We start from the raw sequence: 21,808 nt of genomic DNA on the forward strand, positions 1-21,808 counted from the left end.
TGATACACCGATTTTTGAGATCCAAGCAGCTAACGTGTTTTTTTAGTTCGCACATAACAGTCATCCATTGTGTTAATTTTTATAACTGTAGTAATTTTCTTTTTGTGATTTTTTTGTCTGAAAATTGAATTGTTGCGTCATAAGTACACATAAAGTCATCAGAAGACAACTGATGCTTTTTAGTGTAACTATTAGCAGTTATGGGATTCAGCCGGTTCGCACCAAACGCTCGAACCTGGAGTTGTATTCTGTTTGTGCAACTGCTTTTATTATTTGCTGAAAAATATGACTTTTTGTAACAGAACCGACTGAAAAATATGACTTTTGTGATAGACCCGGCTGACAAAAAATTGAATTCCACCACTGCCTGTTAGCATATAAATATGATTATAGCACGTAGGCCCACTTGTAGGAGCCTATTAATTATATTTAACGTGCTTGGTTAGCTGCAAAAGACACACGTAGTACACACATAAAATTGGCGACGACTTGAGCAAGCTGCACACTGCAATGACCCACGGTTGTTACGGCTTGAAACCCACCACAATGTATTTTATTCCGATTGCTAATTAATCCTGCTGCTTAATCACGTCAGTATGCTTTTGTAAAAGCGTGGAATTGTTTACTTAAAATTATTTATATCCACTATTACAAGGGTGGGCAACATTTTTCTAATCGCAACCAAAATCGGCGTCTGTGGGCCTTTACGGAGAAATTGCCAGTGTTGTAAACAAGTCATTTTGAAATAACTTAAGTCCCAGTCAAGTCATTTGAAAAATAACTTAAGTCCAAGTCGAGTCTTTTGCGAAAATAACAAGTCAAGTCCCAGTCCAAGTCATCTGTTGCCCAAGTCAAGTCCCAGTCAAGTCATTATGAGAGCAAGTCAATTTCAAGTCATGTCATTGACATAAAAGTAATTTGTTAAACTATTGAAATTGGTAAAATCGTCCGATCATAAGCAACAATTTAGCTAAAAACTAACACAAACGCAATATACAGCACTTAAAGTGTTTAATGTGCAAAACTTAAAATAAATTTTAATGAAAAACACTTCATTTAATCCCAAGTTATTTGACATAATGACTTAAGTACAAGTCAAGTCATTTGTCCAAAAGACTTAAGTCAAGTCAAGTCATTTGAAAACAGTGACTTAAGTCATTACAACACTGGAAATTGCTTCTTTAATTGCAAACCAGGCTGAAATTCCTATACCGTTATGAAAGCGATATAGGATTAGCACCAAAAAAAACAGTCATGTGTAACTAATAACTTATAGCTTCAAGCGATTTTCTCTGCATTGCAATAAGCTATTTAAATACAATATAACAAGCAATAAATAACACTGGCATAAGTTTTGTAACGAACGTTTCAACAAATCCTAAATGATGATCGGCGTATAGTTAAAAAATACTGACAAGCGATAAACTGCGCTAGACTAAATTTATTCAGAAGTTCTACGCAAACTGACAATATGCATAAAAGTTAATTTAGAAGGTTTTGGCCTTCGAAATGGAAGATAAGTGCAAAGCGACTGAGTTAAATATGGGCTGAGCAGTCGCCGACTGGATGGCCTAGACCGGCCCAGCAAGGAAAAGGAAATCGAAGTGAAAACACTTTGCCATCAAGCAAACACGCGATAATAATATTCACAAACAGGCATGGGTCGCTTTAACAATTCTACTTATAATTATTATTGCCTTTTAGGATTTTGGTTTAGTAGAATTTACCTAGCCTAATTTGCCCCCTTAAATAAAATAAACCTTTGTCGTAACCTATCGTATTGCATTTAATACTATTTTTAATTGCACATTCCCGCGAAAATTTGATTGCAAACAAAATACCTCCTCTAATTTAGGCCTACATGTTTGGTGAAATCACACGATGATGTATTTTGTGACGTCATACTTTAACGACGACAAAATAGCTATATCTGAAGACAGTTGGAAAGTTTTCCGATTGTAAGCTGAACAAACATTGTAACCCTACCTATAAGCTCATCATTCAGAACCGTTTTCGCGTGCACTTGACCGTGTCACCGCGATATAATTTTAGTATATGTTCTCTTTTGTGGACTCGGTTAAATGGAATTTTGGACACACATAGTGATCAACCTGTTTTTAAAAACTACCTAAAATTTGCGAGGTAATAAAAGTATCAATTCTTATTTTGCCCGCAGCCCAATTGTTGCATAAAAAGTTTGCCTTCTGATGACAGAGTCAAAGATTAATACATTCTAGATGGCAATCGTCATTTGTCACAATTTATCAAATGTCGCACCAGGCTTTAAAAATCAAGAACAAATAATTCTAAATTATTTAAAAAAAATACAAATAAAATAAAATGTACAAAGTATGCGAGATGTTTTTTCGGAAGTATGCATTAGTCTTAAAAGTAGTGTTCATATCGTGTTTTATTTGGCACTTGTCACTGAACACATGCCAGAGACGTATTTACGTTGTCTATAGGCTGAATCACTGGGCAAGCCCACTGTAGCTTGATGATGAACTTGTTGTTTATAACACATAGTTTTTTGTAGTGTCTTTTATCACCCCATCCGTCAGAAATCAGTGCAGTTCTAAGCAAAAAGGTCTACGACAATCAGTGCATTCAAAGGATCAAAAAGTCCGACTTTTAGACTTTGAGGTCTTGGACAATGCTCTAATTTGCATTAACAAATGTGCATAAGAAGATTAAGTTTAACAATACTTGACCCAACCAAACCCAAACGCTAACCAGCGCCCTAACCCAAATAATGTGCGATAATTTATTAATTATAACGCTTCAGGCCCCAATACCTCAATTTGTGACGTAATAATCTTAAATACAATGGACGAGAAACCATCTGAGTTTGGGCTTTTTTCCCCAGCATTTAAAGAATTATTGAAATAACGCACATTATTTGGGTTAGGATTCGGGTTAGCGTTAGGGTTTAGGTGGGTCAAGTGTTATTAATCCTATCTCATATTTTTTGTTATCTTTTCTGAACTTTTAATGAATATTTTTAATTTATCGTCGCCGGGAGTTTACCTAAAGGTCCAAATCAGTGCATTGCCAGGACCTCAAGGTCTAAAAGTCTAGACTTTTCTGCCATTGGATGCCCTGATTGTCGTAGACCTTTTTGCTTAGAAATGCACTGATTTCTAACGGATTGGGTGCTTTTATACTCACAATAAAGGTTTAAATTTAAATCAATGCTTTATCCCATCCCATGACTCGCAACCCAAAAGAGTATGGCCGGATATTTATTGGGTCGCTAATTACAGTAGTTTGTATTTGTAAGATTTGCTGAGCTTGAAGTTTCTTGACAAAACGCTAACTATCTTTGTTTATTTTAAATATTCCTTTTACGGTATTGCCGTGTCATGGGTGAGCCCTCATTTTATGATTGATATTTAGCTTTAGCCCCTAAGGAGCAACATAAATGTTTGGTCAGCAGTCTTATAGCATATTAATTTACGACAAAACAGTTTTATTTAGGCTATTTTCCAGGCAACCTGGTGTCGAACCAGATCGGAAACTTTGGATTTTGCCCGGGGGGGATGATTTTGCAGCTTCAAATTGTGCTGCTGTAATAACATTTCTGCCCAAATTTCGCAGCTGTGATAACATTATTCGTAAAATTTTTACTGCTAAAAATTGAGTGCTATACTGAAAACCGTTATTGCAACATAAGTTTTGCGCGTTTAAGCGCCTTTTTGCGGCTGGACGCACTTGATGTTGATTTTAAAGTGCGCATCACTAGATGTGTCTGGCGATAATGTAAAACGTTTTTTTAAAAATGCTTTTGCTTGTGGAAAGTTGAAAAATTTCAACTATGACGCTTTCGGTTAGAAGCAAGGAAATTTGCCATTAACACTTACAACGCTTTATGTGTGAACTGTACGATGCTAACGCTTGATGCCAGACGTTAACGCCAGAGGCAAAACACGACTAGGGTGAACCAACCTTAATACAATAAATTTTCCGTGCTGGTCTACTATCCTACCACCTTTTTACAGTAATGAAATGGTTTGTCAAAATTGATACGAAAGAATAAATAAATATGGTTGAATAAATAATACCTGAACCACCCAAGCCCTAACTTTAAATTACTCCCCAACAATAAAAAAAAACAGAAAAAAATATAGTAGCATTCTAGACCAGCGTCCAGCACCCATATTCTACATATAGGGAATAATGAGTCGGATGTTTTAGATTCAAAGGTTGATTGAATTATTTTACAAATCAGCAATAAGATCCAGATTGAAAACCTTGAATATTGCTTGGTGAAGATACTTTTGAACCCTAACATTTCATGGCTGTAATTAAGTTGATACTAAAATTTGGGCGACTGTAATGCGTTAAATTAGATTAAATTGCGCAACAGTAAATGAATTATTACCAAAAACTAAGGGCACGACTAAAGTGTTGTGCATCCTGCTGCTGACAGTGCAACTGGCTAAATTTTCAATCTTGATGATATTGCATTACACAGTCTGACCAAAAATGTATCGTTCTTAAGGTAACTTGTTGAACTTTCCACAACCAAAATACCAATTTTTAAGTGTACAATCAACATTTAATGCACACCTTAGGTTCAAAATCTAACAACTACTCAAACTCTAACACAAACTAAATATAAATTTTCCCAACTTTAGGTTCCCCAACTCAACACCCAAAATGCTTTAAGTCTCTGTTGTGCATGTTTTACAATGGGCAGATTTTTATCCACTGTTTAACATGATGTGTTTAATGAGTAAATGTGTAATATTGTAACCAAGAGGTATTGTTAAATTGCATGACTTTCTTATATAAACATGTTTAATCATTCTTTATACATTAATATTTTGTAGAACTAGATAGTAACTTATATATGGCCGAAGAAAAGGTTTCTGTTCCACTTCCCGATGGTTTAGGTGAAGAAAAAGGTTTGCCTGTTTTCCTGTTTGTTTATATTTTTTTACATTTTTTTCAATTATGTTTTCTTTTGCAGATGGAACAACACATGGAAAAGAAAATGAACCAGTAAGCCAAATTTACTGTCAACTATTAACATTTCTGTTAGATAAAAAATTCTTGTAATGTACTTAAATATATAAATATGTATTGTATGTTAATCACTGTTCAATTTTTTGTCTTTGTCAGGCTGGAACGGTTACACCACAGAAGCTGCAAGCAAAAAAAATTGGCCATAGAAGAGTGGATAAATCGACAGGACAAACAACTTATAAAAAGGTACCTAAAAATTCATACACTGAACTGGGGTCAAGATGTTTGTGTTGTATTTTACTTCCCCTTGAAGCTGTTCCTTGAAATATTTGAACCTGTGGCACACTTACAAGGCTTTTTAATTTTTAAAAGGGACACTTACAAAAACATACCAAAAGGCAGCCTAGAGCGAACTAATATTTGTTGGACATGCACTGAAGGCAACAATTTTTATTTTTTTATTTTTATAATTTATTTTTTTTTTTTTTCTTATTACCACGATATTACTAAATCTTACAATTTTACAGTCCTAAAAAGCCTGAATCCACTTCAAATCCTATCCAGAGTGTGAACTAAAGTAATGTTAAGGAGAAACATGCCGATATATTTTCTTTGTATGTTTACTGACTTTGGAAAAACAACTATTTTGAAAAGCACAACAAAAAATAATCTAGGATAAGCTTGTGTCAAACCTGTGGTTATGTGGAATACAGTAAGTTCCCCTAAAATCATGCCAAGTTCCCCTTAAGATAAATGGTTGTTATTGTGAAGAAACAATAGAAGATTATTGCCTAATAGACTCTTTGATTACCAGTCACTATAGTTAATGAGAGACTTTTTATTGCACATAAGCAGTAAAAAATACATATTTTACACACTTTATTTTCCCCAAACTAAAAATTTTTTTCCGAGAGAGCCAAGGGTGAGCATTACTGGGCTATTTAGGTTAAATATTGTTTAAAAATTTTGTTTTGTGTAATTCTTTTGTCACACATTTATTGGATAGGGACAGAAAATAGTCTGGGATAGGCAAATGAAAAGTGTTGATGTACCAAAGCAGAAATATGTGCACTAATTCTGCATGTTTTGGGGAATTTGATAACACAAAAATTAAAAAAGTGTTTTATGCTTAGTTGTTAACAAACATTATAGTTAAAATCAGGGGCATATTCAGAAATTCAAAAAGGGTGGGTCCGAATTTTCAACTTAGGGAATTCCCCGTTGTTTTTTCGTCTAATGTTAATGATGGCATAAACAAGAAAAAAAATCATCCGAAACAGCCAATTAACGTCCAGCAAAAGCGAACATTTAGACGCAAAACGAACATGTGTGTTATCGACAATCCTGCCAGGCGCCAACTGCGAAACCGCTTGATGTGCAATCGTTAACTCAAGGCGAAAAAATAAACCAAGACCGAGAAAAATGTGTGTTTGATTTTGGTAGATCCATGTACGGGACTAGGCTAAATTACAAGCACGTCTTTCGCCACCTGCAATACTAAACAGAGATCCTTTTTCCCGGGTGGTTTTCCATTAGCGCGACATAAAACTACTTGAAATAAACGGTATAAGTTTAATAGTTAGTTAATTTAGTTCAGCGTTTGATAACCGTTAAAGATTGGATGCACCTGGCGAGCGAAGCGAGCGCGATTTGTTTTTGGTATAACGGTATTTCTTTTAAATTTCTTTTTAAAAAAAAGTTTTTATTACATTGCTGAAAATTAAAAATGTTAAAAAATATATGTCAAGTATTTTTGAATACGTTTTCAGTTTGTCCGCGTCGCACTTGGCAGCTTTCTACGGCGCAACGGTAAAGAAGCGCTGATCTATAGTTCAAAATACAGCATCAAAAAATTAACAAAAACCGAAAGTAGTAAGATCATTCGCCCGAAAATCTTTCGCACTTACATAGTTCAAATAGTCAAAAAGTATTTGAAATGAACTCGTGTATAGTTTGTCAAAGTTCGACAGGCCCGATGAATTACAGTAGGTTGCCGATCCCAGTCTTACACCAACACCTGATATTAACGCAGACAACTAACAGCGAGAAACATCAGCGCCGTCTAACTTGACGTTTTCAGAGAGGAAAAAAGCTGAAACCGTTTGATTTATTATATTAATTGTCGAACACACACTTGCTGATTAGCCAACCTGAACGAATAACTTGCTGATTAGCCAACCGAACGAAAATACGGTCGACCAAACAAAAGACAAAAAACGACGTTTTGCGTTTGATTTTGGTTTTGTATTTCGCTTAAAACGCGTGACGCAACTACATTTAAAAACACGCAGCTTCGGACGGTGAGTAAAACTGACAAAAACAAACAAAAAACAATAATCCCACTTACGAAAAGGGGGGGGTCCAAACCCCCAAACCCCAGCCCCCCTGGATACGCCACTGGTTAAAATTGTTAAACACCCATGTGTTTCTTAACTTTGTTCAGGTTGTCCCTAAACTTATGTCAACTGTATGTCATTTTTAGATTTGTAAAGTAGATTTTTTTTGTTTTGTGCCAACTTTAATTGATTTATTTAGCTTTTGTTGTAAATGACAGGCTGCACACTCTTAGAAATAATTCTAGGGTAGGTCGACCCTGTGGGACATGAAACAGTCTTTTGGGGATTTTAAATTGTTTAGAATATTTTTTATTGCTTGAATATATATGTATTGGTACGAAATATGTATTATAGAAAATGTGTGTAAGTGTAACTACTAACTATATGTATATGCTTTGATGCTTTTATAAAAAAATAATTTGACGCATCTCTGTCAGTTACTAGTAACTTTTTTTTAAATATTTGGTTACATATTTTAATTTACCTTTAAAAACAACATTTGGTTTCAATGTAACTATTTTTTTAATAGTTTTGTTGTAGTGATTGTTAATAAATGTGTGGTGAAGCATGTCATGTTCTTGCACATGTCATTACTGTCTCTTCACCTCTTCATAACAATAGAATGATTCATGCTTAAGAATAGATCACCATTACCACAGTCTACAAGAGCTTTTCTAAAGCACAATAATTTTGTAATAAACTTTCATCCTAGTGTATTTTTACAGGTAAAACAAATCAGCTTCCAATATTTTAAAAAACAGGCCAACGATTTATAGACATATATGCACAGAGCTAGTCATCAAATATGTTAAAATTTGTTAAACATAAAAATGTTTTTTTTGGCATAACAAAAGGTTATGCTCGGTTAAAGGAACTTTACTTATTAATTATTTTAATTAGCACATTTAGATTATGATCACTTTTTTATTGTTTATTTTTTATTCTTGCAAAATAGTTGTATAATTTACAATTTAAAAATCTGCCCAGTAGTTTCAAAGATTATTTTTTATTTTTTTATAAAGATTATTGTTTTTACACCAACAAAATATTCAGGTTTGTCCTTAATCAAAAAAAGCCTTTCTGTCCAAATATTGGTTTTAAATGACAAAATTTAGTTTTTATATATCTCAACATATTTATCTAGACTCCTTCTTCTGCGTTGAGTGGGAGCATTCAACTGGGAATTAGCCACACGGTGGCCGGTTTGAGTGCAAAGCCTGAAAGGGATGTGTTGATGCAAGATTTTCAAGTTGTTGAAACTATATCATTTCCAGTGTAAGTTTTTTGTATATTGCACCAGTTCATTGTACATTTGTTGTGCAACATATCGTTACAAAGTAAACACTTTGTATGTAAATATATATTCAAAGTATTTGTAGAAATATGGTTGTAAGCTACCGTTTACGTTTACTATGATTTGTGTTTCCAAGCTTTGGCATTAAAAAGCAATTTGTTGTTGTTTTCTTAAAACTAACCCTACTCCTAGCCACAGCACATAATTGATGGGGCAAAATGAAAATATAGCGCTTTACTTTACAAATGTATTTTCCCAATTTACGTCACTTAATTAAGCTGGATTTTTAGGAATCCCTCCATAAGGGTTTGATATAATTCATTGACTCACAATACACAGTTAAACAACATTTCACCATTTGCTATAACACTAAAATTTATAGTTGGCGACAATATCAGTTTTGAAATTTGGAACTGTGCCTGTGTGTGTCGGGCTAGGTTTGTTTTAAGTGGTTCTTACTCGATACCTAAGTCGGACTCCTCAGCCTTTGTTACAACCTCAAAAAAAATCACAATTTGTTTTTTGTTGTCTCCAATATGAGCTAGAGCACACAGAAAAATATAGCCACACATGAATTCTAAGCTACAGGATATAAACCAAATGTCTAGCCCAATGCAAATATCCAAATTGATAACCTGATTAGTTTCATTGTGACAAAAATGTTATTATTTCATCAAGGCTTTCTCCACATTAACCTTGTTCATCCACTGTGATATAACATTGCAATGTGACTGCTTAAATGTTCATACCACACTGTGTTTAGCTGTTGCAAGCCTTTTAGTCTATTAAGATATAAAAAAACATATAATAGATGTTAGCTTTTTTGTTTGTAAAAAGTTCTAAATGAAAAACTAGACACTTTTTTCAATTTTAGAAACTTTTTTGAAAGCGATGATTGTACAGGGTTTATTTTTTTTTTGCTAGCACAATTTTGCATTTAAAAAGTTTAGGTTTACTGTCCAAAATGGAATTCAATAAGCTGGCATATATATTGTAATTGATTACTTTTTTATTTCAACAAGGCCTTCACACTAAATGTTTGTTGTGTAGTTCAAATGATGAATTATCACAAGAAATGGCACATGGTAAATACTTGATGACATATATAAGTAGGAAAATCGAATTGGGATGGTTCAAGGTCAATTAAAGAAAAGTTTAGTAATTTGAAATTAACATTTTTCTTTTTAGTGAGGGTACCAATATTACTCCGGCACATCACTATGAAGATTTCACATTTCGAACTTATGCCCCAACTGCATTCCGTTACTTCCGAGATTTATTTGGTATTCAACCTGATGACTATATGGTAGGCAATTAGGTCTATTGTAAAACATTGGTAGATTAGGATAATGCCTTGTTTACTATTAATTTATTTTTTATAGTTTTACTATAAGTTAATTTTCTTTCTTTATTGTTTATAAACCTATTTTTTGTATTATTTTTTAAACTTATTATCTTTTCATCTCTTCAGCTCTCAATAAGCCAACATCCACTGACTGAACTCTCCAATCCAGGGGCAAGTGGCTCTTTATTTTTTGTTACCCACGATGATAAATATATTATAAAAACAGTTCAACATAAAGAAGCTGAATTTCTCCAGAAACTTCTTCCTGGATATTACATGGTAGGATTAATTTTTTTTTAAGAACAATAAAATTCATTTGGATTTACCACACCCCTCTGATATTCACATGTTTTATTTTGACACATTAAATTTTTTTGAAATGTAAAGTACACATTGTTGTTTTGGAAGATTCTTTAAATTTGCCATTGATTGCCAATGGATAGAAAATAAAAGATCAGGCCACAAGTTAGGCCCTATGTAAACTATTTTTAAGCACCCAGTAATTTCCATAAGCTAAAGGTCATTTTGTATTTCATAGAATCTTGTACAAAATCCAAAAACGTTTCTTCCAAAGTTTTATGGACTTTATTGTGTTCAAGCATCTGGGAAAAATATTCGTGTTTGTGTCATGAACAACCTAATGCCTCGCAAAATCAAGGTAGGTGTAACTTTTTATATTTAACAGTTAGGTTTTCCCCATTGCCGGTTTTTTTTTTTTTTAGAAAATCACAAAAAGGTGCCAACATTTTTTTGGCATGTAAATAGGCAGAGAGATTAAAGAACTACATGAAACATTGTTCATACGAAAACACTTTTTAAGTCAAATACAACTAATGGTTAAAGTATATTTGTGGAAATTGTAAAAACTTTACACAATTAATTTTGAAAAAAAAAAATTTTTGTGCGGTTGTGTACAGTAAGGCATCTAACACTTTGGTGTATGTGGAAATTTTTTTTTGTGCAGTTAGTGTTTCTTTTAAGAGCGATTATATGCAAACTTGATGCCACTATATGCAAGACTATAAGCTTTCATATAGATTCCTTTAATCATTTTGTCATCCTGCTAAAGGCATTGTATCTTAAACAACTTTTTGTAGATGCATTTGAAGTATGACCTCAAAGGTTCAACTTACAAACGAAAGGCCTCAAAACACGAAAGAGCTAAAAAGAATCCTACGTACAAAGACCTGGATTTGTTGAGTGATATGCCAGGGGGTATTTTGTTAGACCCAGAAATACACATAGCTCTCATCAAAACGATTCAAAGGGACTGTTTGGTAAGTTATTAAATATGTAGTTTTAAGCAGGGAGTCGAACCGGAACCGAACCGGAACTTTATGAACCGGTTTTGGGTCAATTTTTTCCGAACCGTAACCGAACCTGAACCAGTTTTTATAAGATTTTAAGGAGCCGAACCGGAACTGAACCGAATAATTTGAAAGTACCTGAACCTTAACCGAACCCGAACCTGTAAATAAAAGCGGTTCGCTCCTGTATGACGTCACAAATTCTATTTTACAGAGTCAAGTTACGCCATGCTCGAAATTTTATGAAAAAAATATAAATATTGAATGAAAAAATCGTTGATTTTTTATTTTTTAGATATTTCAATATTTAGTTGCTGTTTTTTTAATAAGTCACATAACTTAGATTAAATGACTTCACAATTCGAAGATTATTCTTTACATTTATCGACCCGCATTTTGAGATTTAACGCAAATTATATTGTATCTGAACCGGAACTTTATGAACCGGTTTTAAAATAACAATGGTTGAACCGGAGCTGAACCGGAACTTTTATATTCCTCCGAACCGAAACCGGAACTGAACCGGATACCGAAAAAATCCTTGAACCCGAACCGAACCTGAACCGGAAAAGTCAAACGGTTCGACTCCCTGGTTTTAAGTGATAAAAATAAAATAAAATTTCGCACAATTGTTGGATTTAGAAGGTTTATAAAATTCGATAATCATACTAACATAGTTTTAGATTGTCGCTTGCTTAGTAGCTATTATTTGTAATAATGAACAGGAATAACATTTATTATATATGGCGTTATCCAGGTGCTGCAATCTTTTAAGATCATGGACTACAGTATGCTGCTTGCAATACACAGACTGGATAACTCAGATCATGATAAAAGGGTACCTAAATGCATTATAACCCTTGTTTACATATTTCCTGCATAACCCTTTGTAAAGATTTTCTTATAAATAATTATACCTCAAACACTTGCATTAAATAATTATACCTCCAACACTTGCAAAAACTGTACTAAATAAAATTAAAAAAGGCCTAGTTTTGTTTTGTTTGAATTAAGAATTGTTTTAATTTTATTTAGATTCAAGAGACGAAATTTCATGACAGTGTTGCCACTGATGTAAGTTTCTAAATTATTGTGATATTTTACACTATTTCCCCTTTTTCATTTTTGGACAATATTAATAGTTAAGCTAAATTCGATCTAATTAAAACTTTTTTTTATTTTAGCCTGGTGTAATGGGACATAGTCGACAAAGTTCAAGTGATTATAACTCTGATGCGTCAGCCCCTTCAACTTCTGGTTATTACGGTATATAAAGTTTAGTTTACTACAAAATTCAATCAACTGACCATAAAAAATACTTGATCATTGTGTTAAAACGTTTCTTGATATTGTCCACTAAATATATTAGGATAACATTACTGGGCATTGCATTGTTCTGGTTAAAAAATATAAACAAATTATAAATAATCGCTATCATGTGTTCAAATCTTACATTTATTTACGTCAATATTTTCAGATTTATTTGAAAGAACATTTTTTATGTTATTTTGTTTGTAACAGGGCAACCTGCTGCCTTAAACCCAGCTGTGTCGTCCACCTTGTTGCGCAATAACCACAGTCAAGAACTTGATCACTGGTAAGAAAACAAATCATTCTTAAATCTGGAAACATGCATGTTTTGGTAGTTTTGCCCCGGGTGCCTTTGCCACTTATACAACCTTAAAATGTTGATTTATTGCACCTAAGAAATTTGCTTAACATTTAACGGGTAATATTTAGGTTAAACCACTTGTTTTGGTTAGAATTTCGATTTTACTTTTGGATTTGTATCACCTGATTAACTTTCACACACAGGTTTCTACCACAATGACGTTAACTTTCTGCTTTTCAAGTTTATAGTTTAGTTTGAACTTTTATTTCGTTCAATGGCATATTGTAATAGATATGGATCTAATGAATCATTGTCCTCTGATCTAAGGGATGTGGATATAATGGCCCATTGTCCGTCATGCACGTACTGTACTATATCGCTTGTTTTGTATTATAACAAAATAGACGCAAGTAGGGCCATTTTTTCCAAATTTTGGAAATACTAATGTAGAATGTGGGTTCGTATGACAATCCAAGCAACCTCACATAGTTACTTTGGCTTAAACTCAGTACTTATATATCTGTTGCTACCAGACATAGTAATACAAATCAGAAAACAGCTCCTCTGGTAATTGTAATTTTAGTACTTAGTACTATTTACTAAATCAATGTTAATAGCTTAAGAAGCGCACCGCTTCGAACAAAAACCAATCAGCAAGGTCTTAAACTTTTAATGCCGATATGCATTTCGCCATATAAATAAATGGCATCATCAGTATATCTTAATTCGAATGAATCTTTATCGTCGACATTATGTGTTCTGTTGGAGGGCAGGATTCTGTTGCGGAAACACATGCCAAGCTCAAATCAATGTTAAGGATGTTTTTCAAATGCTTCAGTATGTATCATTTAATAAAGCTTCCTTGTGTTGTTTTCAGGTCTGGGGGAATACCTGCAAAATCGAACCGGGGTGAAAAACTTCTGTTATTTTGCGGTATAATTGACATTCTACAGTGCTACAAGTAAGCAGTCAACATTAAATAAGACAATTTCAAATTATACTAGATTATTTTTTAGACATATTTTCATCTTATAAATAAATAGATTTATAGTGTGAATAGCAACAGCGTATAAATCGCCACCGAAAACGTTCTATTTTTAGACTTAAGAAAAAGATTGAGCACACATGGAAATCTGTGATTGCGGACGGGGTAAGTCAAAACAATGTATTTACTTCTTTCCAACTTTCAGATATGTTGTTTTACAAAAACTTTAATTTAAAGCTTGTGATCAAAATAGTACCTTTTTTGTAAATCAGATTCCTTTAAAAACTTTTTGTTTATCGTAGGATACAGTGTCGGTACACCGGCCAGCTTTCTATTGCCAACGCTTTCAGACTTTCATGGAAAATCACGTCTTCAAGAAAACAAGTGAGTGTTATTCAATAAAAGTTGTGTTACGGATGAAAATTTGACACATGTCATTCTAAAATGATCTTTTTATATATAACTTGCTGCGTTTTTCTTCAGTCGTCAAGACCCAGCCAACCTCACGCAACAGACAATCGACCAGAAAAACTCAACCGGCAACCACACCTTCAGAAAACAGCAAAAACTCCACTGCCACGTCATCCGCTGGACTTTCCCGCCTTCAAGGTCGCCCTGACCTTGTCCCGAAAGACGAGTTTGAAAGACCCAAGTCGAGCGACGAGGTAGTTAATGTCAGTTTGTATCTTTGACTTTCTAAAGGACTTAACGAAGTGTCAGAAAACTTTAGTTGCGAAGCAACAGTTTGACAAAACGAATGACACATGCACATTTGCAAAAGCGGTGATTTATCGTATGCCCAGCAATTAATTTACAAATAAATAACCAAGTTGTCCTCAAATTGTGTGATTCTAGTGGACTGCGATCAGCTCTTACTCTCACGATGTTGGTGTCTGGCCTTTTTGCCATAATGCCACTGCCCACTAGCATGTAAATATTCCGATGCGATTTATTTATTTACCAGAGCTGTGTTAAGAACGTAATGTTGATGTGTATCAAAAGTACACAATATATGTTTGTTACAATGGCATACCGATCACCATGTTTGCTGTTTGTAAACAAATTAACGATTATGTCTCAGCTAATGTTGCACTGAATATGTGATAATAGAAATCACCTTGACCCTTGCCGAATAAATGTCGATATTAATTCCTGATCAGTAACAGTTCAAAATACTAGCAGAGCTAGCAATTTAGGTCAGACACAATTAACAGATCTTAAAAGATATATATATATTTCGCCAACAAAGGCATCAAACAGTACCGTTGCGTTTGTTTTTATTCAGATATACTGACGATGCCTTTGTTGTCAAATTATATATTATATATATATATCTTTTAAGATCTGTTAATTGTGTCTGACCTGAATTGCTAACTCTGCTAGTTTTTTTAACATGCCCCAGCTAACTATTATATATATTAAAACGCTGACATTAGATTGTTTTTTGTTGTTCAGCAAGTGACGTCACCTGAGCAAGTAGCAGTCGATCTTCCCGACACCAATCATTCCAACTCGATTATCGATGGAGCCGGTAAGCAAACACCTCTTACTACAAGCCCATCCGTTTGGCGATAACTTTTCCCTAGCTTCATTTAACGGTAGAAATGGCATAACTATTGATGCACGGCCGTCGGCCACAGCTGTTACCAGTGTTATAAACAAGTCATTTTAAGTCCCAGTCAAGTCATTTGTAAAACAACTTAAGTTTAAGTGAAGTCTTTTTAAATAAATAACAAGTCAAGTCCCAGTCAAGTCATAATTAGAGCAAGTCGACTTCAAGTCACGTCCTTGCCAAAAAATAAAATGTTAAACTATTAGAGTTTTTAAACTGGCACGATTATGAACAATAACTGAACTAAACAATAAGAAAAACGCAACATATAGCAAGCATTTTGTTTTATGTACAAAAATTTGGATAAATAGCTCAATTTTATAAAAAAAATACCCCAAGTTTTTTGTCCAAATGACTCAAGTCAAGTCATTTGTCCGGAAGACTTAAGTCAAGTCAAGTCATTTTGCCCAAATGACTTAAGTCAAGTCAAGTCATTTTAAAACAGTGACTTAAGTTCACTTAAGTCAAGTCATTGACTTAGGTCATTACAACACTGTCTGTTACCTTTGTGGATATAAAGAATGGTTCAATTTACAAACTTCAGGCGTTTTTTTACGTCGTCTATTTTGATGGTTAATGTGCATCTCGCATCCCCTAAGTGCAATTTACCCTTTACCAGCTTGGTCCCTGTTTGTTTGATAGTGGGAGAATATTAACATTCCTTTTTGTGCGTCAGCGCAATCCAAGACTGAACTGAAAGACCCCGATCCATCGCCTAAGATGGAAACCATTGGCGGCAACAAGAGCGAAGTGTAAGTAACGCGCACAAAACATCCAAAAGTCATCACTATGGCGATTATTTTTTGACCTAAATATTTAGAAATCTGACCTAAAAAATTAAAATTTAGACTTAAAATATATTTTTTTTAACAAAATTTTGGCCTAGAAGAAATGTATTGATTTAAACAACATACTGTTGTTTGAATAACTGCATTAGTGTCTAGAAGTCGTTAACCACTTGTTTCTGATGTTATACTGACTAACGATGAAACACAATTTAGTTATTTTTCGGGTTTATGCAAAACTCTTGCGAAGGCGTAGTTGATACTTATGTCATTTCAAAAAAAAAAAATAAACTATAAAAATACCAAAGAAAAACAAGACGCTGGTTATTTTAGAAAAATGTTGTGTAAACAGTTGAAATGCAAGGTATAAAAGGTAAAAATAGCAATTTGTCTAAATGAGAGATACACACTTGTATGAGGCATAAACGAAGTTCGAACTGAACCTAATGCCATAAACTAGGACTGGGTGGTTAATTCTACCGGATCGCGTATACCGTGTATCGCTCTAATAAAGATATGATAAAGTTAAAATGTCGTTGAATATGATTCAAAACTATTTTTTATAATAAAATGTTAATTGAACAACAATTTTAAAAATCTGTCTATGTTTTTTTAATTTTGTAGACGATAAATGTGCAATTGTGCATTTTTAATAGATTTTGACTTAAAATAATTTTGATAAATTTTGACAAAATTTTGACTTTTTTTGACAAGTAAAAAAATAATCGCCCTATTCATAGCTAAAGAACCGTACTACCCACGCATTTGGGAGCATTTTTTTAATATGTGGTAATGTGCAGATTTTGTTGTTTACAATCAATGTGATTGTTTCTACAATGTCAAGCACTGTTTTTGTAAATCTTCACTTTTGCACAACTGTTAATTTAACCTAATGGATATTTGTCTGGCAGCAGACTTTATTTTATTATTCGAATAAAATTGGAAATGTTTGCTGTTAAAGACTTCCGTTGTATACTTGTATTTGATTTTAATAATTATATTTTATTTTCTCCTATTCGTGTTACACCTTTTTCATTTACGATGTCAAAACTAGGTCGTCACTTCCGGCCAAGCATCAATTATAATTCGCGATGACACATCATTTAATTGCGTTTGACCATATGCAGCAGCAACCGACATAGTATGCACCCAAAAATTCTCTTTTTTCATTCTGTTGCAGCTTATCGACGAGTAACGACGTCACAAACGCGTCTCATCACGTCATCGACCGGAATTCGATGAACGACGATGGTCAACTGGTAAACTCGCGCAATGTTTATGAAACCAGCGTTTGAAGGCGATTGTGAGCTTTTTGTTTTGATTTCATTTTCAATCATTGCCTGCTCTTTGAATATCTTTCAATCGCTAGACACCTTGAAATAACAAATCATCAGCCAAGATGTCTGTCGTTTGTTTAAATCGCTGCGAAAGGCGTTTTGACCCTTGCTTTTTAATTTTGTGATCCTCGTATTTTAATTACGAAAAAAGGTGATTATAATTTAAAAATCAAACACATTCACTTTATTTAATCAACCTTCAACAACAATTCTCCTATTTCCCTTTCATTCAACTGAGTGATTCACGGCAATGAGTTGAAAAATGCGCAGACTGTGGTAGCGGAAAAAAACTTTTCTGTTTCGGTGTCAGTTCAGAGCAAACTGCATGCGTCGTGGATTTTTGCAAAATGTCCTTGTCATATACATCGAGCATATTCCATCCAAACATCGTTGTCATTGTTGGTTGGTGGTGAAAGGTATTATTTTTTAAGTATCCTTCGTTTGCTGTGGTTTGCTATGAACTGGTTCATTGGTGGCTGGGCTGAACTTCTTTTGCACGTTTCTTGATCGACCTCTTTGGTATAGTTCGGTATCTTTTAATGTCGCCTGCTGGGTGATACATTTTCTTTGTTTTCATGCCTATTTTATTTAAGTTAACGTTCAAATTATTGGTATTTCGCAAGCTGCTATTACGTAAAATGTAGCTTACGGTTAGTATTCAAGAATCATAAATCGATGATCAACAAACGTAAATCTGCCGCGGAACAAAAGTAACAAAAAACGTCATTACAATACTTAGTAGTGCGCTTTTAGAACTTACAGTCAAATCAATATACTTTGACTTTTGTCTGTAGCCACATATACCCTTGCTGTTCTATGTTTTGGTTAAGGCAGTGCGTATTTCAACTGTACTGTTTCAGCTGGTAAGTAAGTGCCTTGTTAAAGGTAAATTTAACTGTACATGAGGTGTCACGCAAGATCAGCGGCATGAATTGGGAAATGTTGTGTTAAAAATATTAAAATTAATTAACCATTAATATTCTACTAAGTAAACCAACTAATCGCACTTTTACGTTGTATTTTGTTTTAAAATGCATTCCACACTTTGTATGGAACCAAATAGCAAACATTGTATGCTTTTGAAGTTTTAAAATGTTGGCTAACAAACAAAGATTGAAGCATCAAACTATAGGCCCAAGTTATTTTACGTCTTAAAGTACTGTACCCGGTAAACTCGTTTAGGTTTACAAAAGCATTTCCAGTTTTATACTATTCGATTAAAAATTATCTTGTCTAGTTAAAACAAGAGCGGTTTAAATTTGCGAAAACTCTTGCGTTTATGCGTAAGTGTTACATACAAATTCTTGCTTGCCTCGGGTACCGTTAGTGTTTATAAAGTTTGAGAAACCGCCAGCAATGAATTTGGTGACGACTGGGTTAAAGTTGTGGTCGTTAGTCATGTTGATTTCCCTTCTGAACCTTTCGGTTTCTTTAGTGTCTGGATTTTTTTTTAAAAGTGTAGGTGACGCAGTCAAACAGCATTGCGCAGTGCCGTAGCTCAACGTAAATTTGCTCATTTAATAAAATATTTGTTTTGTAGCACACCATTGTTTACTTAATGCTTACAGGAAATCTCGTCAAATGCCGATGAATTGGGCGATGCAGCACCACCTAGTGTTAAGGTGCATACAGCGAAGGACGACACCCAGCGGGAGCACGGTACAGCCTTCTGAAGCTTACGTTGAATATGCAAACACACATGTCAGTGGCAACCTCGCACCCGGGCCACTGTGCTGTAATAAGAATGCATGTTTTGTTCTGTACTTCTATTTAAAAGGCAACTTTTCGTTAAAATAAGTATGAAAATATCGTAATGTTTCGTTTCTATTTTTAACACAGAAGTAAAATAGGCAGAAAAGCAACGATTGAATAATATTAGAGGAACGAATCTAAGTTAAGTATTTTGTATATTTGTAACATACGAGGTGACTGTTCAGTGTTCACTGTATGACGCGTTTCATAAAATGATCACTAGTTGGATTATCATCCCTAATTATTTTTTCGTGGATTTGTATTGTGGGACTAAACGTCTTCAACGATTTAATATACATATAAGTCGAATTACAGAAATTTTTTTTAAATTGTCTTATAAAGCTGTTCAAATAAATTTGCATGGCGATTTGAAGCATGTCATTCTAAGCGCAATTGTTAAAACTTTTACTCGAAATGGCAGCAGGATTTGAAGTATATTTTATTCAAATCAACGTAATCCGTAACGGGTTTCCGTGTTGTCTATGTGGATTCTAGAACGTGTTATGACATTATTTAATATTATTATATTATGTATTTTATTGAAATATGTCATTGATAGTTCTATGTAATTTAAAAGATTACTAGCGCCTTCGATTTATTGCTTGTATTTCGTTGTGTAACAAAACTAGCTTCAATTATCCAATTAAAATCCAAAATCTGTTCCTAAATTATCAAGACAGTGATGTAGTAGGAAAACATCGGTTTATGAAATATCGCGGAAAACCTTCATTTATTTATTTCACTATGTTTACATTTTTCTTCGACACGATTATTTTAAGGGTCATTTTATCGGATAACATATCTTCCCAACTGCTGCTTCACTTATGCCAGTTTATTTCGGTTGAAAATTATGTTCTTTGTAATGCACTGTGCAATAACTATACAACACGATTGGGTCGGTGTATTACCGGTGTGACATTGATGTTTTACTGATGTCAAGTAAATATTTATCAGCTGTAGCTTCCTGATTTTTCAGGAAAGATGATCACGCTTATTACACTATACAGACAACAGTTCACAACAATCAAAATGGTGCCATATTGATAAAATTAGACTTGCATGTTTATTTTAATTCATACCTTCATGCGCTTTTTATCCACACGAGCGTTTAATGTTATTTTTTTGCTGCGAATTTGCATATATGCTTAAGAATTTTGTTCTTAGAGAAATGCGTTGTTATTTTTACGTGACGTTGCTTCCCATTATTCTTTCCACAGATAAACATTAGTTGTTTTAATTTTATTTCCTTTTAAAATTATCTTCATTTAGACCTATTGTGTTTCCTCCTGATTTTAGACTTGTGCGAAATTACTGATCGTTATCGAGTCTCACGTGCTGCGTTCTTGTTGTGACGTAATAAATTATGCCTCTGACGTTTGCCTATTTTATGCTATTATTACATAAAACGGGATTTAGTTGGATTAACGAGGAAAGTTTTAGTGTGCGCCACTTCGGAACCAATGTTAAGGTCTACCGTTATCTGGGCGCCACTAGAACTAATTTGTCGCGAAATTAATGGCATGCCAAACAAACAATTTTTACTATTTTGTTGTATTACCCTATTTAAACAACAGTTGTATTCCAAGGAACGTGCTGTCACCTGTCAACATCTGGCAAAGCGAAAGTTAAATCTACGTTTCTATACCTAAATCGTGCTTTATTTTTTTCTTCTATTTCTGTTGCGTTATTCATACCAAGCGTTCACACGGTCAAAATCGATGAAATACGCTAAATGAGGCAGCGCCAAGCCGTGCCTCTCTTCAGATCACAGAAGTGCTATACACTGCATTATATGTGCCTTTTTCTTTCGCAAATTATCTGGGAAAACATAACAAACGATTTAGCTATGATGTGAGGCATGCCTCAATTGTGACGTCCCAGCAGAAAACCTTTCTTCGTCCAGCTTGAATGCCCGCATAGTACGTGTACATTGACTTCTTGTAGTGTAAAGCTCTAAAGTTGAAGTCATAATTAAAGCAGACCTGTTGCAAATTGAACAGTTTTGCATCAGACAACTGGACAAAAAACATTACACGCAACTTTCAAAGAGATTGGTGAAAAAGGAGTGGATGTGTGGCTGTCATAGGCGTAGCCAGGGGGGGGCCATGGCCACCCAAAAATTTATAAATATTTTGCTCTTAATAATAATTTGTTTTCTAGCTTTTACGAGCAGCACCACAACAGTCTCGATAACAGGCTTGCCACGCTATTAAATGTCATGCACTGTTACGTCATAAAAGATGTAGTCATTATTAAGTTTGCTATATTAATGTAGTTTTACTACTTTTTAATCATTTTGTTTTTGCTCTCTGAATGGTTTTTGAGTTTTTTTTTTAATTTTTATTAGTACCGTTTTGGTTGTTAAAGAAAAAAGTGACTCGAAAAATGTTGTGCCTCACCATCTAGCAACCTCACCGCACGTCACTGTGTATTACCCTATTTATTTAAACCCCGCTTGTCTATCTATACTGCAAT

At 34.0% G+C, this 21,808-nt stretch overlaps 1 protein-coding gene across 6 annotated transcripts; it reads left to right on the plus strand.

Annotated features, from left to right (window-relative positions):
- The first annotated feature begins 4,752 nt into the window (after nt 1-4,752).
- Nucleotides 4,753-20,706, plus strand: LOC146160236 (phosphatidylinositol 4-phosphate 5-kinase type-1 alpha-like). 6 transcript variants are annotated; one of them, XM_083385492.1, is made up of 20 exons: nt 4,753-4,907; nt 4,973-5,004; nt 5,125-5,214; nt 8,449-8,579; nt 9,787-9,904; nt 10,070-10,222; nt 10,482-10,601; nt 11,041-11,220; nt 12,008-12,088; nt 12,286-12,324; nt 12,435-12,516; nt 12,772-12,847; nt 13,740-13,823; nt 13,964-14,012; nt 14,150-14,231; nt 14,331-14,512; nt 15,303-15,378; nt 16,136-16,211; nt 17,425-17,503; nt 19,150-20,706. In XM_083385492.1, exons 1-20 carry the CDS (start codon nt 4,853-4,855, stop codon nt 19,252-19,254), a joined length of 1,890 nt encoding a protein of 629 aa, XP_083241618.1. In that variant the 5' UTR covers nt 4,753-4,852; the 3' UTR covers nt 19,255-20,706. The 6 variants fall into 6 exon arrangements, 4 of the variants coding, with proteins under 4 accessions (XP_083241618.1, XP_083241621.1, XP_083241619.1 ...); XM_083385493.1 differs by having other exon boundaries at nt 4,754-4,907; nt 17,425-17,547; XM_083385495.1 differs by lacking the exon at nt 16,136-16,211 and having other exon boundaries at nt 19,150-19,281.
- Nucleotides 20,707-21,808: the final 1,102 nt, after the last annotated feature.

The sequence above is a fragment of the Ascidiella aspersa genome, chromosome 3 (assembly GCF_963924565.1).
Source record: "Ascidiella aspersa chromosome 3, kaAscAspe10.2, whole genome shotgun sequence".
In the NCBI taxonomy this organism is placed as follows: Eukaryota; Metazoa; Chordata; class Ascidiacea; order Phlebobranchia; family Ascidiidae; genus Ascidiella; species Ascidiella aspersa.

Bases quoted from the DNA above. Each gene is read 5' to 3' on its own strand.
- LOC146160236 (XM_083385492.1), top strand. From the start codon at position 4,853: ATGGCCGAAGAAAAGGTTTCTGTTCCACTTCCCGATGGTTTAGGTGAA. The intron at 9,905-10,069 runs GTAGGCAATTAG...TCATCTCTTCAG, and splicing joins TTCAACCTGATGACTATATG to CTCTCAATAAGCCAACATCC. The intron at 13,824-13,963 runs GTAAGCAGTCAA...TTCTATTTTTAG, and splicing joins GACATTCTACAGTGCTACAA to ACTTAAGAAAAAGATTGAGC.